Source organism: Artibeus jamaicensis, unplaced genomic scaffold (genome assembly GCF_021234435.1).
Source record: "Artibeus jamaicensis isolate MK-2021 breed Jamaican fruit bat unplaced genomic scaffold, CSHL_Jam_final contig_2259, whole genome shotgun sequence".
Lineage (NCBI taxonomy): Eukaryota > Metazoa > Chordata > Mammalia > Chiroptera > Phyllostomidae > Artibeus > Artibeus jamaicensis.
Window position 1 is genome coordinate 9313292 of NW_026521468.1, and position 16244 is coordinate 9329535.

Below are 16244 nucleotides of genomic sequence, written 5' to 3' on the forward strand. Positions count from 1 at the left end.
GGCAGGCAGCTGGGGGGTGTCTGCCCCTTAGTGAGGTCCCGGGGCCCACAGAACCCCCACGAGAATCTCACAGAGCCTGCCATGGGCGTGACACCAACATTGGATGGCGTCAGTGACAACACTGTTGTCACCTCACTGACCAACGCAGAACCAGTAAGAAAAACCAGAGGTGAGTATGACAACCTCCATCATCAGCTGAGTGTCCTTACTAAGAATACACCAGAAGTCTCACCACTGACACACAGCGACCAGCTGATATTAGTGGATTTGTCCCGTGAGTTTGAGACGGTTTTGCTCGCTTGTTGTTTCTATTGTTGAGTTTTTAATTATACTTTTTTTGAGAAACTGGTGGATTCATATGTAGTGAGAAAAAATGCAGAGATCCGTGTGCCCTCCGCACAGTTTCTCTCATCGTGAAAACTACAGCACAAGGCCACCCAGGAGCCCAGGGACACCGAGGGTCCCAGCACCACGAGGCCCCGCGGCACTTTCACAGCCATGCCCACCCTGCTCTCTCCCGCAGCCGTGTCTCTCCACGAATGCCGTCCGAACACGTCACGTTGTAGGTGGCCTTTGGGGACTGGGCTTTTTTCCTACCCCACAATTCTCCGGAGATTCGCCCGGGCTGTTGTAACAATAATTTATTCTTTTGGCTGAAAATAGTCCACACTACAGATAAACCACAGTCTGTTTCATCTGCTACAGGATGTCTGCATTTTTTCCAGTTTGGGGATGAACATTATTAAATCCCGTGAATTTTGAGTCCTACCACTAGGAAGTACTATTAGTCGGCTGTAAGCGTTCACATTCAGGTGTCCCAGTGAACACAAGCCTTTGCTTCTCTGGGATGGATGCCCAGGAGTGTGACTGCCGGGTCACACGGTAGGTGCGTGTTTGGTTTAAGAAAGTGCCAGACTGTCCTCCAGAGCGGCCGCACTGTTCACCGCCTCCCCCTGCCCCCACCAGCATCCTCCCCAGCATTCGGTGTCATGGTGTTTCCTAATGTTTCTTTCTGACAAGTGTGTGCTGATACCTCGCTGTGATTTAATCTGCCATGTTGGCCCTCTTCCCATGGGATTATTTGCCACCTGTCCATCCTCTTTGGTGAAATGGCTTTCATGTCTTCTCTCCACTTTCTGATTGTGGTCAGACACAACTGGCTACAGGTGTGTGGTTTTCCCATGTTGCTGAATTGTGCTTGTGAGCCTCTTAGACACACCCCCTACAGCACACGCTGACAATGCTGTGAATCAGAGTGGCTCTGGGTTGTTCGCCCTGCCCTGTGTAAGTCTCCCCCACACCCTGTCTGACGTATTTCTGTCGCGTTGACCTTCTAGCCTTGTCCAAACTGGTTTGCATTTGGTTGCTGAAATGAAAAGATTTTGAGGGAAATTGTTGGTCAAAAGCAGTGAGGTAGGAACCCTTCATTTCAAAGGAATTCCCAAACATGAGGCAAAGGGGCTAACCTTCCATGACAAAGACCAAGGCCCTGAGCCCCAGAACCACTGTGTCACCGAGAGCTGCCCAAGGGTAACAGGCCAGCCCCTCTGAGAGCTTCCTCTCGGCCAGACTGTGTGAGCTGCGGACGAGCTCCTTTTGGATGGGAGCAGACTCAGCCGTTGCCGCTGATGAAGGCTGCAGCCACGCTGGGCAGGTGTCCCATGGAGGGGCAGGGTTAGGTAGGGATCGTGGGAACCTGGCACTTTTGAACCACAACTCTGAGACAGTCACCGTGAGCACGGTCCACAAACGAAGAAGTGGAGGGGGTTTCACTCGCCCTTTAAGGCGCACTGGCCTGGAGCCCAGGGCAGCCGGGGGCGAACCACACAGACCCTTCTCCCTGAAGAGGCGCCTGCGGTGCACACCACGCGCTTTTCCTATGCCGCCCGCGGGGGGGGGGGGGCCTGCCTCTCTGCCGGGGCTGGTGCTCTTTGGTGATGGCACGGGGGTGGGGGAACGCACACCAACCTTTTAGCCCTGCACCAGACCTTAGGCTTCAGAGCAGAGGCCACTGTGCTCACCAGGCTCTGGGCGTGGCCAGTGCTCAGAAGCAGGCTGAGTGAAGCCCGGGGCCTGTGCCACCTCACCTGTAGCCCTGGGCACTGCAAAGACAGAGGTTCCTGCTGCCACCACCACGCATCCCCTGACAGGGTGCTCCCGCACCCACTGTGGAGCTCCCGGGGACTCACTGATGTCAGGGATGTCCCACACGAGGCCCATCTGGTGCACGGCTGCGGAGGAGGAGCCATCAGCCTGTGCTGGAAACATCCCAGGATGCCACGCACCTTGGAAAAGTGCCCCCTCCGCCCCAGCTCCTGTTCCACAGCTGGTCTCCGCTCAGGAAGTTTCAGTACATGGTGGACAATGCCAAAGTGGGAGCTGCCCAGGGACGCCCCAAAGTTTTGCAGAGAACATGCAGCCGCGCCACTTAGAGAGGCTGCCACCAGGGGCCCTTCCTTCACAATTAAATGGTTTTCTTGTGACTGGCCTTAAAAACAGTGACCCTGGGCAAGCACACACTTACCATTCGTTTCATTCTTTCCAAACTATATATGAGATACAATTCACAAAACCACCAACCAGCAACTGCAAATTAAGATTTTTGTAGGTCATGATTTAAAAAAAAATTCAACTCCACAGTAACGAGTGCTCTAAAGCTGCTTTGTTCCGACACAACCGTGAAGCCGTCCCTGGCCTTCGCTGGACCCCACACCGCTGCCCAGCCTGGAGGACCCACAGGAGGCAGCTGCTCTCGAATGGGAATCTGGCTAGAAGGTCAGCAGAAAAGCTTTATGCCAGGACTTTATAAAAACGCAAAACAAGGTAGTTTTGATGAATTAATGACGAACGGACAATCTTCCTTTTCTCCAAATTCTTCGCACATCCCCAGATACCGTGGTGCATTTGAGCCTGTGTGTGTGGAGCTGCCCAAAATAACTTCATTAATGAGACAATCGTGTTTAAGTTTCCTCGGTTTGAAAGAGGTGGAAAACAACGTATCTGAAAGTGTCTCACTCTCCAAAATGTGGCCACTGGTAACAGAACGCGTTAGCAGTTCCAGTGTGGGAAACGTTTGAATGCTTGGGAAGTGCTGTGTGGCGGTCACCGTGCCCGAAGACGTGGCACCTCACGTGGACGGCTCGCCCAACTGCCCAGACACACGCCCACCTCCCGTGGGGTGCGACCCTGCGTGCACAGCTGTACTGCCCAGGCTCACATGGTGGCAGGGACCATGGACCCATAAAAGCAACAATATCTGGCTCGGCTGTTGGTTTGGCTGTCAAATGCAACTCACACTTGGGAGACACTGGGCTGCTACTCTGGGCTCTGGCCACCTGTGACACCGTCACACCTGTCGGGGCCAGTGAGAGAAACGGCTGCAAGTCTGCAGATGTGACCTGTGCGCAGGAGTCCGCCCAGGACATCTTCCTGCTCCTTCCTCTTCCCAGCGGAGGAGCCTGACCACGACACCTTGTTTGTGCACCTCCTCTCCGTCCACATCTCTGGAGGCCGGTTTACTGACCTCCACAGAGAATCCGATGATGCCCTAAGACCAGGGGTCCTGCAAGTTCAAGGTCAGGCCCACTGCCCAGAGCTGGACAATGTTCCCATAAGGCTCCCAGAAGCAGCTAACTGTCCCAACGCTGTGTACAGGCACGTTCTCTGACACCTGTCCCAAATGGGACAGGAAGGAAGAAAACTTTCAGATGGGGAACATTGCAGGAGCCTAACTATGGGGCCCCAGGGTCTGTCATGCACACGCCATGGTTCTCAGGCTCAGGCTCTCACACCTTTTTCAGAATCTGGTGGGAGCCACAGAGCTACACTGGGGTGCCTGCTGCTACTACGAAGGGTCTCATGTCCTCTCAGCTTCCACACCTTGGGGACAGGTCTGCTGGCAGTTTCACACCTTCCTGCACTCTGGACTCAGCTCTGACCTGGGCTCGCTGGCCACAAGCATCCTCCACCCTGTCCTGGTGAGGTTCGTGTCCTCAGGGGAGGCTGCTGTTGACAGTCACTCACACGCTTATCTGTGTGCCCTGGGAAGGCTTTGTAGACATGGCTGGAGTCCATGGCCACTGACTCTGGGGGAGGCCATCCTGGGCGACATGCCGGCCGACTCCATCCCGAGATGCCCTGCAAGGAAGCGGTGGCAGCACAGAGACTGCGTGGCTGCCTCTCCACCACCCCAGGGCCTACTGCTGCGGCAACGAACCCGCACCTGGCACTGGACAGGCTGCTGTGGGGAGGCCGGAGCCTCAGTTCGGTTCTCGGGGCACTAGCCTGTGTGGGGGCTGGTTCTTTTCTCCTTCTGTACCCCCATCCCATTTACATCACCTTCACTGGAAAACCATTTCCTGAGCACACAACTAACACCCGAGCACCGATTACACACACATCTTTTATCTGAGACACAAAATGACAGAGATGGGATCCCTGTTCCCGGGAACTCCCAGTCCAACAGGTGGGTCCCGGGCAACACAGGTGCACATAAGGCTGGCCAGGTGCAGAGCAGGGGCACTGAACTCTCCAGGGACAGCAGACCACGGGTAATCCAGCGGGATGAGGCAGGACTGGGGTCCCGCAGTCGGGGTCCAGCCTCCAGGCAGAAAGGGGCCAGCCAGGCCCACAGGACGGGAACTGTGACAGCAGTGGCCCTAGACTGTGAAGAAACATGCGTGTTCACAGAGCCTGAAGGCAGAGCAGGATGTTAGGCTGGGACAGTGGGCACCAGGCCGGTCACTGATGGCCCTTGGGGATCTGCTACCCTGGAGCTCAGGGGTCTGTTCCTTCGTCGTCCGGGGAGGGCATGTCGACCCCGGGAGTCAAACACACTCTGTATCGGGAGGATCAGCAGACTCAGCCAGGCGCTCGTGCGGGAGTGCGCTGCCTCCCTACACAGGGCTCCCTCGGGGCCGTGGTGCACACAGCTGCTGAGGAGGGAGCCCTCGGCAGGTGCTCGGGATGCTGGGTCCCAGAGAAGCTGGCTTGGGGCCACCTGGGAAGCTGTTCTAACAATGAGGAGAGCACAAGTGAGGCCGTCTGGGTGGAAGGAGGGATTTCTTGAAGCCTGAAGCTGACACACTTGCAGCTCTCAGCCTGTGTCCTCAGGTCCAAGGTACACAGCTTCTAAGAAACTGACTGAACACAACAGAAGTAGACCAAGAAACCCTCTGTGCCCGTCTGAAAGCAACGAGTGCTGCCCAGAACAAGAGGCCATGCCCTCCTGCGAGGGGAAACTCCCTGGGGTGTCTGCAGACGTACTCACCACAGACGGTCCCCTGGGTTGGGCAGCGCTGCCCTGACCCAGCTCTTCCCACCCTGAGGCAGAACCTGAATTTAAAAAGCTGTGATGATCAAGTGGGTCACAATGGATTTGATAATACTCAGTCAATTTGTTCAAGGCTATGATTCAGCGTGTGTCTCCCGAGAGCCACTCACACAAGAGTCTGCATCTATAGATGGTGAGGCCTTCTGCTTATAGGCCAAGGGAAACTCTTTGTACAATCACTGAATACACCAGACAAAATAATATTTGGGCACCAATAAAATATTTGCAGTTAAGAATCGATAAATTTTCTGACTGTGAGCAGTAGTTCAAAACTGTGCCCTTATTTGAACAGTTCCTGTCACTATCTTCCCATCTTTCCCTAAAAAAAGTGTTGTAAATACTGTCTGTGAGAACTTGCACTCTAAGTAACTGTGTGTGGATTTTTTGTAGTTTTAGCCAAATGAAGTGTTATCAGTAATAAACAGGTCTCTTCGTACCAAGAAAAATAAGTAAACACAAGGCTGTAATGGCCATGTTGTCCGAGGTAGGGAAGCACAGAACCAGACGTCAGCACTTACGCTTGCCGGGTGCTGCACGGCAGCTTCGAGCTGCAGCCTCACTCTCGGCGGCATCATCACGTCGTCCTGCAGGGGGAGCCCACGTTAACTCACGGGAAGCACCAGACAGACACGAAAGAACAGCAAACGGCAAACAGACCAGAAAGGCACTTCAGACGCTGCCCAGCAGCCAGACCCGGCCAGGGGTGGCAGGGGAGGGGTGTCACTGCAGAGGGACACCATTTGCAGTGGGGCTGGGACTGAAGCACTGCCACCCTCCCCTCTTCTGTCTCAGGATGTCCTGTAATCTGCAGCTTCTGGCCCGGAGCCTACCTACCTAACTAACTAGAGTGAGGGTGCACCCGGAGCAGCCCACTACAAACAACACGCTTAGCAGTGGAAGGGTTCAGCTCTCTGTTTTGAGATTGGGAAGGAGAGAAGAATGGCCACGCTCATAACTTCTGTTTAACAAATTACTGAGACTTAAGGGAAAAAAAAAAAAAGGAAATAGGATTAGGAAGAGGGAAGAAGACTATGTACATAAGTAATTCAAGAGTATCCACAGAGAAATATTAAAATTAAAAGTGGATTTGAGCCCTGGCTGGTGTAGCTCAGTGGATTGAGCACAGGCCTGTGAACCAGAGGATCACGGTTTGATTTCCAGTCAGGGCACATGCCCGGGTTGCAGGCAGGTTCCCTGCAGGCCAGTTCCCTGCAGGGGATGCACTAGAGACAACCATACATTGATGTTTCTCTCCCTCTCTCCTTCCCCTCTAAAGATAAATAAATAAAATCTAAAAAAAATTATTTAAAAAAAAAAGTGGATTTAATGCCGGGGCTGGATGCCTACCAGTCCTGGGTCCTGGGGTGGTTCCCCAGTCTGGGTGTGTGCACAGGCAACCGACCAATCAGTGCTTCTCTCCCATCGATGTTTCTCTCTCTGCCTTCCCCCTCTCTCTAAAAAAGCAAATATAAATGCCCTTGGGTGAGGATAAAAAACAATAATAATAAAAAGTGAATTTAGCAAGGTTTCTGGATACAAGATTGATAAATTAATTTCTTCACATCTACGAAGTTTTTAAAATGCCACATATCAAAAAATATCAAATAACTTTCATGTATTGCTGGTGAGAATGTAAGATGGTGCAGCCACTTTGGAAAACGTTCTGGTAGTTCCTCACAACATGAAACAGTCACAATGTGACCCTAGTCACACCTGGTAGAACTGAGAGCGTCACCCACACAAACACTTGCACAGGCCTGTTCGCAGCAAAAACTATCTTCACGTATGAAAGTGCTGACGGACCACAGGAGTGTGAAGCAGGCCCCAGAGCAGGGTCTGAAAAGAGACGACGGAACAAGAGGGACCCCTGAGTGTCCCCTGTATGAAAAATCTGAGGAGTTTCACCCTAAGAAAAAATGAGGGGAGATGAAAGAGACCAAGGCAGCAGGACAGGAAATCGCAGCCCCTGCTGGGGCTTTGTTTTCAAGAGCAGGGCTGTGTGCAGGCAGTTTCCCGGTGCCGGCCTGCACACCACCTCATCTCCCCCAGCCTCCACACGCAGGAGACCCTGCGCACAGGCTGCAGGTGGTCAAAGACAAGGCTGTCAACAGGAGATGGAGAGAAGGTTCCCATGTGAATCGGTTCAGCACAAGCAGAACCTCTGGGCCAGCCTGACCTCCGGAAGGAAACCAGTGGCCCCCAAGAACCGCACAGAAGCATGGAAGCCCTGCACCCCAGACCCAGGAAAGGGGGCCTGGGGGCAAGTTCCGAGTGCAAGACTGAGTGCAGGTGGGTGTGCTTCAGGTGTGCCTTAAAGTCCGCACAGAGAAAACCCGTCGCTGAGTGCCCACGGCATGCGCAGGCACGGATTTTTCATTCACTGCTCAGAGTCATTCATCACGTTATTAAAACTCTGCAATACAAACTCCCTCCCACAGATCCGCCACAGCTGACTTCACTGTCACCACCGCACACGGTCTCGTCCCCACCTCCTGTCCCAGCAGAGAGTACTGCTGCGTCTTTCAGAAACTGTGCTACCTGGAAGTGAGGTCAGGGGCCCGGGGCACAAGCACGTTCCGAGTTCTGGTCCGCACTGCACAGAGGTGCCATCACCAGGACCAGCTCACACTCTCCAACTACCTACAATTTTAGAACTTTGTTAATCTGGTTTTTAGAAGTAGTATGTCACCAACTTAATTCGTTTCTTTTTTTGCAGTTTGTCATTTGTACATCTACTTTTGGGAAAGTCCCCACTCCTGTCCTTTCCCATTTATCACCACCCATTTTTCTTTGTGTTTGCCTATCAACTTACATAAATTATTTATTCTTAAGGCTATTAATCTTTTCTTTTTTTATCCTTACGCGTGGACATTTTCATTTGCTTTTCTAGAGATAGAGAAGAAGGGAGAGAGAGAAACATCGATGTGAAAGATTGGTCGCCTTTGCACACACCCAGACCGGGATCTGCGCCCTGACCGGGAATTGAACCCACAGCCTTTTGGTTCCGGGACGACGCTCCAGCCACTGAGCCACACATGCCAGGGTGAGGTTATTCATCTTTTAATTAACACAATACTTAATCTTTTAAGAATTGTATTTGTGAATATCTTCCTATTTTATCCTCATCTCTGTTTATATGGTTCCCTCTACGTAATTTTGCTCTTTCATGTAATCCTATTTATCAAAACTTAATAAATTCATTCAGGGCTATGGTAATTAAACGGCAAACACCTATCAACTTTAACTTTTAAGTCTGATCATAACATATTAGAATAATGATTTTTCAAGACCCACACTAAAGTGTAAGATCATTTGACCTTACATTTAATTATCTAACCAATATATAGGTATATATATATTTTTAAAATAAAGCAATAAGTTACTTACCGCATCCAAAAAGCAAAGATAAGACCCTGAGCTCTGTGCTATTGCTTGATTTTTAGAATATCCAACTGTTTAAAAAGAAAGAAAAGCTATGTTATAATTCAATTTCCAATGGTATTCTCTGTCACAGAACTTAGTGTGATGCACACCACAGGAAAGCCCTTCACACGACCCAGTGGAAAACCAGGTCAGCCTGAGGAGGACGAAGGGAGAAAACCCGCACCCACTGCACGTGTGTGTGCAGCGGCTGATACATGCGCAGAGCTGACCCACAAAGGGTCCACCAGCACCAGTGCATTAAAACAGAAAATGCACACTGGACCTGGGGGATACGTTTTAAAAAACAAAATGAAAATGCCCCTGAACGGAGTGCTTGAGAGGGTCCTGACAGGAAGGCTTTCCTGAAGGTCTCGGGGGACAGAAGTCACGACGGAATCATCTAGTGGCAGGGGTAGCACACGTACGGCTGGTTGGCAGTTGTCTGAGCACATTTCCTGCCATTAGGTGCGGTCCCTGCAGGCGTGTCTGTCCGGACGTGTCCACGCCCTGCAACCCAGCAGCTGCAGTGCCACGCACAGGCCCCACAGAACGCGTTCACTAAGGAGGAACGAAGAAGCCATCCACGCACCACCACGGGAACAGGCCGTCCTGGGCTGTGCAGTGCCGGGGATGCTGAGGAGGCCAGTTCAGTGGCAGACACTTTGTGGTGACATTTGCACAGAGCAAAGGCAGCAGATTCACCTGTGCTATTAGGAACCAGGACAGTGCGTGTTCCTGGGGAAAGATGGGTGACCACAGTGGCTCAGCGCTCCTGGGGGCAGAAACGTCAGCTCTTCCTCAGGTGCTGGTCATGTGCCGAGCTGTTTGTGAGAAGGAGCTGAGCTGTGCAGTCCTGACAAATGCACTTTTCTGCACGGGTGTTTTACACGTGTGTGTTTTTAAACACATATGTTGATTTTATTTTTTTGTTTTTAATTTATCTTTAGAAGGGAAGGGAAGGAGAGAGGAGAGAAATACCAATGTATGGTTTCTTCTCACGTGTTCCCTGCTGGGAACTGGCCTGCAACCCAGGCGTGTGCCCTGACGGGGAATCGAACCTTGATGTTTTGGTTCGCAGGCCCATGCTCGATCCACTGAGCTACACCAGCCAGGACTAAACACATTTGTTGATTTTAGAAAGAGAGGGAGGGAGAAAGAAAAAACATCTATCAGTTGCCTCCTGCACGTTCTGTAACTGGGAACCCACAACGCAGGCATGTGCCCTGACAGGGAATCAGACTCCCCGCCCCTTCGTATACCGGACGACACCCCAACCCACTGAGCCACACCAGACAGGGCTGGGTATTATATTTTACTCTTTAAAAACCCTTGCCCTTAAAAGAGGTTTTAAACCCTTCAAAGAGATTACAGCTGAGTTGGAGAAAAGAGCTCAATGATTACCTGTGGTTAAATGCCACATGAAACCACCAGGAAAAGTGACCTACAGGAGCTTCTCGAGAGAAGACACACTCTGGGAAGAGGGGAGGGACTCGAGGCTGCTGGAGTTTAAACAGAGGGAAACCGGTGCAGAGCACATGCGCCAAGGGGGGGGGTGTGTGGGAGCCCTGGCTGCCTGGGCTGCTGTCGGGCTGAGCAGACAGGGCCAGCCAAGGGTGCAGACATTAACAGTGAGCAGGCTAAGCCTGGGTGCTGAGGGCAGGGAGGGCAGGAGGAGGTATTCAGCCCCAGGGGAAGGGGCTGAGGGGACTTCTAGGGGCGCAGTGACTACTCTCCCTGGAGAAGAGGTTGCTGACACCCGAATCGTGTTAACCAGACAGTTCCAGATGTGGTGACACCAAGAAAAGTCACACAAAGCAAAAACAGGTGCATGCAAAGTTAACACAGCAAATCCCTCAGATGCTCAAAACCAAGACAACCCAGAAAAGGGTTGTCCCAGGGGACACTAGCTAAGTGTTTGCTTCAGGCCACACTCAAGGTGCTTCTGGCTCTACCTCGAGAGCACCTGTCCAAGGCAGGAGAGGCTGGCCCCTCCCTGAACCACTGAAGCCCAGCACCCTGCAGCAGGAGAGTGAGGGCCACTGCGGCCACCCACCCTCCCTCGGGCTATGGAAGGTGAACCCAGGAGGGTACTGTTTTCATACAAGGGAATCTCAAGCGTGAATCCTTGAGCTTGGCCCACCTCAGCTGGTCAGTGGAGTGGTCCTGGTTTCCAACAACTGCAGGGACAGTGAGGCAGAGGAGAAAGTGCCCCAAGACAGGCAGGGAGCCTGGCTCCCCACCCTGGGGTTGGATCGGCAGCTGTGGCTAAATCTCTGTCATGGCTAGAGAGCTGGGCAAGCCCCAGGAAAGGCCTCGTGGGAACGGAACAGAAGCGCAGCACGTGGAAAATGAAAGCAAGCAGGAGGCTTTCCACAAGCACATGTAAATTAGCAGGAGTTCTGTTTAGAGTTGCTCATTAGAGTTGGGTTTTAGAAGGGAAAAAAATCAAACCCAAGAATTTGGGCCACGAAGGAAAACGTCGCTCACTGAGGAAGCTGGAAGTTTCCCACAATGAATCTTCTGTTCGGCAAAGACCAGGAATTTGCTTTAATATTATTGCCTTGAAGAAAGTCAAATGTTTGTGCCAGGGCCTGATGTTTGGGGAGGCCGGACCCTTTGTGAGGGGAGCCGGTTGTCATGGTCACAGCAGGAAAAACTCAGGCCAGTGCGGCAGCAACATTCCTTACTCCTGGAGAGAAGAGGGTGGGATTGTGTTTTATTTTGATTTTAGCAAGTGACCACATTACTGAGAAATGTTTTCATCTATTATGACTGAAATAGTAAAAAATGAATCTGAATCCTATTAAAATAACCCAGCATTCCTGAAAATTGACACTTTGGATCTATGTTATACATTTCCTATTTGAGAACATATTATTATAGGAAAATAGTCCTTTCAGATATAATCAACTGTTTTATTACCGTGTGATACAGAATCCACCTTGTGCAACTTTAAAATGACAGCAGGATGACTCCATTTCTTAAATATTACAAGTTTTTTGTTCTTGATAGAATACATACAAATGTGATATGGCTCAAGTTATAGGTAACCCATAAAAAGTATTATATGAAAGGCAAAACATGCTTTTATATATTGGCCTTTTTTTTTTCAGAGAGTGGGAGGGGGAGAGAAAGTGGGGGGGGGAGAGAAAGACAGATTTGTTGATTATTGTATGTGCCCTGAGCAGGAATTGAACCCACAGTCCTGGAGTATTGGGATGATGCTCTAATCAACTGAGCTACCGGCCTTGTTTTTAAATTGGAGATTAGACAAGCAATCACAACAGTTATCAAAATGCCTTCAATGTATTCTTATTCAACTACGGAAAATGCAATACATCTTAAAGAATACACTGAAATACTCATACTATGCACTGGACGGTGTGGCTCAGTGAGTGGAGTGTTGTCCCACAAATAGAAAGCTCCGTGGGTTCAATTCCCAGTCAGGCCACCCAGCTGGGTTGCAGGTTCTGTTTCTGGTTGGGGCACATACGAAAGGCAACCAGTCAATGTTTCCCTCATACATGGATGTTTCTTGCCTGCTCTTTCTCCCTTCCTCTCTAAAGACAATGAAAAAAATGTCCTCCAGTGAGGATTAAAAAAAAAAGAAAGTACTCATACTCATTTTTTAAAAACCACAATTTGTTTATATACATTTCAGAAACAACATAGATGTTTTACAATAACTGATATATGAAAATTTCAAATGATAAAAAATGGATGGAAAAAATTAAAGAAGACCTAAGTCAATGGAAAGACATTCTTACTATTACTAAATAACAACACTCCCAAGTTGATCCAGAGATTCAGTGTAAGCCTTATCAAAATGCCAACAGTCTTCTTGTAGAAACAGAAAAACTGATTCTAAAATTCATATAAAATTGTGCCCTGGCTGGTGTGGCTCAGTGGACCGAGCACCAGCCTGCAAACCAAAGGGTCACCGGTTACATTCCCAGTCAGGACACAGGCCTCGGCTGTGGGCCAGGACCCCAGTAGGGGGTGCGCAAGAGGCATCCACACATGAATGTTTCACTCTTTCTCCCTCGCTCTAAATATAAATAAAATCTGTAAAGAAATTGGACAAAATTTTTTCTGATGTCACAAGAAAAAAATTTTAAGGAGTAGAGGCGAGCAGTAATACTCAGTTACCCCCAAAGTAAAAACACCCAAAGCTTTTAGCTGGGCTGGGAAGTAAAGAGCGCGCCGCGGCAGTCCACTAATCCGCCCCAACGGCGGAGAAGCGCACCTCTGCGAGGGGGTCAACGCAAGCCTCACTCGGGGGGCTCCTCGCTCGGCAGGGCCTGAACTGCGCGGAACCAGGTGAGAAACCCCCATCCCGGCAGAAAGTAACTGACCTCCACGGGGCGAAGGCGAGTCGTGCCCTCCGATGACCACACGGATCCCGGAACCTTCCAGCGTCACTTTCCATTTTTCAACGATCGCCATAGACTTGTCCTGAAAGCGAGAGGGGCCTCCGGTCAGGGCGGCTGGACCACGGCGGCCAGGGGGCGCGTCAGCGGCGGGAAGGTCGCCTGTACCTTACTGGCGTCGTTAAACACCGAGAGCTCCATGGGGCCTTCGAAGTCCTGCTGCAGCACCGACCGCAGGCACTCGTCCAGCCAGGGCTCGGCGTCGTGCACCGGGAGGATCACTGACTGGAATTCAAGGAACCGGGTCAATGCCCGGGGGCGTGTGGGGGACGGAGCCGCCGCCTGGCGCCCTGGCCGTGCTCCCGCGCCCCGCCGGACTCAGGCTCCGCGAGGGAGAGCTGCGGGCACGCACCGCGCCGGCTCCCGAAGCCCTGCAGCCTTTATGCTTCGTTACACTTCCCTCAACTGGCCTTTGAGATGCTTTTGAGGAGGAAACGAAAATCTGAAAGGCACAGAAACTGCTTCCAGTTCAAGGCCAGCTTCGTGTGTTCCAATGGCTGGTTCGAGCACCCTCGTTTTGGTTCACACGAGCGTCGGCACACTTCCAACCCCGTCAGGAACAGAACCCACTGGTCCTTTCCGGGGTGGGACGGGCACGTTCGCCGACCCTGCAACCAGGAAGCCCTTTGGGAACCGCCTGCGCAGCTCTGTGGGGTGCGCCCTCTCCCCGGCTCTGGGCCGCAGCGCGGCGCGTCCTTTTCGACGCGAGCCCAGGCGAAACAAGCATCTCTGAACCAAGCCGCCTGCCCCCGAAACGCCGGATCCGGCACCGCACCGGCGCGCGCGCCCGCCCGGCACCACTGGGCCCAGCGCCGGGGCTGCGCACATGCGCGAGGCGCGGACACCTGCCAGCGCGCGCGCCGCGCCGGGTGCCTCACGAACAGCCCTCCGTGCGGAAACGGCCGTGCGAAGCTCGGAGATACGACTGTGAAGCTCTATCCTGTCACGTTTTCCGCCGAGGGCGACCCACCGCGTGTCGGCCACAAGGCAGTCCCGTCCACTGACATATTTACTTCACTTTGGAGTTATTTTTTCAAGAAAAAGAAAAGTAACACGTCTACTCAAGATCTACGATACAAAGCGTGAGATGAGTTTGTCAGATGGGCCGCACCCGGCGCTGTAGCTCGCGGGCCGGTGCTGGAGGTTTTGGGCAGAGACCCTCCCAGACCAGCCCAGAAGTGGCGGGAGCGCAGACCGGGAGAGCGGAGGCAGGACGGAGAAGGGACGGGCAGAGGGGGGCAGGACGGGCGGGGACAGGGCAGGGGGCGGAGGCCCGCAGACCGGCCACCTACCACTTGGGTCTCCATGGCCGCGCTGTTTCGGACGCCCCGCCCACGGCGCGTGCGCGGGGGCGGGCCCGAGGTCGGCCCACCTCTGATTGGCGCAGGCAGAGGTCGATCTGGCGAGGCTGGCTGAGGCCGAGCGGGATTTGGAGAGGCGGGGCCTAGAGCTGCAGGAGGACAGGGGACCCAGCACCGGGGCGCGGTCGCAGCGTGGGCTTTTGGCCCCGTGGACCACGGTGTCTCGTTGTCTACTCCTGTGCTCTCGCCCCCCGGAAGTCCTCCCTCCCTCACGTGAGGGAGTTCATCGACTCCGAAGTCCTCAGTAAAATGTCACGAAAGCTCAGGGGTGGCGGGGAAGGCGCCCCGCTGTGTGGATGGTTCCAACTTAGTGTCCAAACCTTCGTGGGCGGGGGGCGTGTAACCCTTTGAAAAAGGTCGTATGTGTAAACACGCAAGTGACACGTCATCTGCACTGTTTGACCTGACCGGGGATACCTGATGTACCAGGAAGGGTTCTGGGGAGGTGGGACCCGGGAGGGCGCCCTGCGCCATGTGAACGCAGTGCATGCGGCTGAAACCCCTTCCCTTCCTGCCCAGCAAGCACCGACACCCATGACCCACCCGCTGCCCTGCGCCCCGGGGTTGCCATTGGTCCCGGAGGCCTCGTGCCAGGAAGTTGCTCTCCCCCTCCTCCCTGTGCGGACAGGCCTCTGGGGCAGGAGCCAGGTGGTCCAGTGCCAGGGCCCCCGGGAGCCAGACAACGGGACCTGCTGTGACAAGCACTGTGGTGCCGGCACACACTCGGGGTTTGTCCCAACTCATCTGAACTGATGAGCAAGTTCATGGCCATCGCTGCCAGGACAAATCCTTTACTGCTCCCAACTAAGATTAAATGCAAATCATCCTACAAGCTAACGTTACAACAAAGCCAAACTTCTGTTTTACGCAACCCTTCAAGTGTAATTTTTCCTTAAACTGCATCACTGTTTGCAAAGTCTGTTGTTTCCAGCTGAAACTCAGGTCAGACGAGTAAAAAGCAACCTTAATCTACAGTGGGACGCGAGCTATCTGAGAGTTCTTTTCCAAGGACTAATGTTCTCCAGCGGGTGGTGTATCAGGAATAGCTTCATTTTTAAATGACTTGGTGAAAAGTCACATTGTAGCTGTCAGGACACAGGTGGGGTGGCTTCAGAGCTGGGGCCCTAGTAATCAGTGGGAAGAAGAGCCTGGAGTGGGGGTGTCTGGCACCCCACATCGGGTGTTGCAGTTGGGCTTGGCTGCTTGCGTCTGGCTTGCTGTACTGCTGTGAGACAGTTGCTTTTCACTGTGTTCTTGATAAAAATTTGGTTAGAATGTGCATTTTACAAACATTGCGAGTGCCAAAGGCCCTTTCTGGGTGTGGGCTGAGACTATTCCCTTCACGATAGGAAGGTTCTCAGCAGGGCCCAGGCCACAGGGAGCGGCACCCCCCTGGGGAGGGACAGGGAGGACACGACTGGACGAAAAGGTGAACAAAGTCAAGAACACCTGAGGGAATGCTATGTAAAGCTCTCACTGCTTGCTTTTGGTTCACTGAGTGACATTTCTCGTTATTTAAGTTTGTTTTTTTCTTTTAATGCAGAATGTTCCGTGAATACTGGCTGTATTCAGAAGGCTTGGTACCACCAGCCAGAGCCTCCGGATTTTAAAACTGCTCCATAAGCCTCTTATGATGCTGGTGCAGGAGGTGAAGGTGTAGCTGGAGGACATCGGGCCCAGAGTCAGAATGGGTTTGCC

General features: G+C 52.5%; 1 protein-coding gene across 6 annotated transcripts in view; it reads right to left on the reverse strand.

Annotated features, from left to right (window-relative positions):
• Positions 1 to 14540, reverse strand: part of B3GNTL1 (UDP-GlcNAc:betaGal beta-1,3-N-acetylglucosaminyltransferase like 1) — a 29889-nt gene extending 15349 nt beyond the window's left edge. For 4 of the 6 annotated variants that reach the window (XM_037157760.2, XM_037157757.2, XM_037157761.2 and 1 more), the window contains exons 1-5: positions 14478 to 14540; positions 13294 to 13410; positions 13111 to 13210; positions 8720 to 8784; positions 5851 to 5916 (exon numbers count right to left, since the gene is read on the reverse strand). In XM_037157760.2, coding sequence (XP_037013655.2) covers positions 5851 to 5916; positions 8720 to 8784; positions 13111 to 13210; positions 13294 to 13410; positions 14478 to 14492 — 363 coding nt within the window. In that variant the 5' untranslated portion in view covers positions 14493 to 14540. Of the gene's footprint in view, positions 1 to 5850; positions 5917 to 6679; positions 6787 to 7870; positions 8211 to 8719; positions 8785 to 13110; positions 13211 to 13293; positions 13411 to 14477 lie in introns of those variants that run through there. The other 2 variants (XM_037157759.2, XM_053661319.1) reach the window with 2 other exon arrangements.
• Positions 14541 to 16244: the final 1704 nt, after the last annotated feature.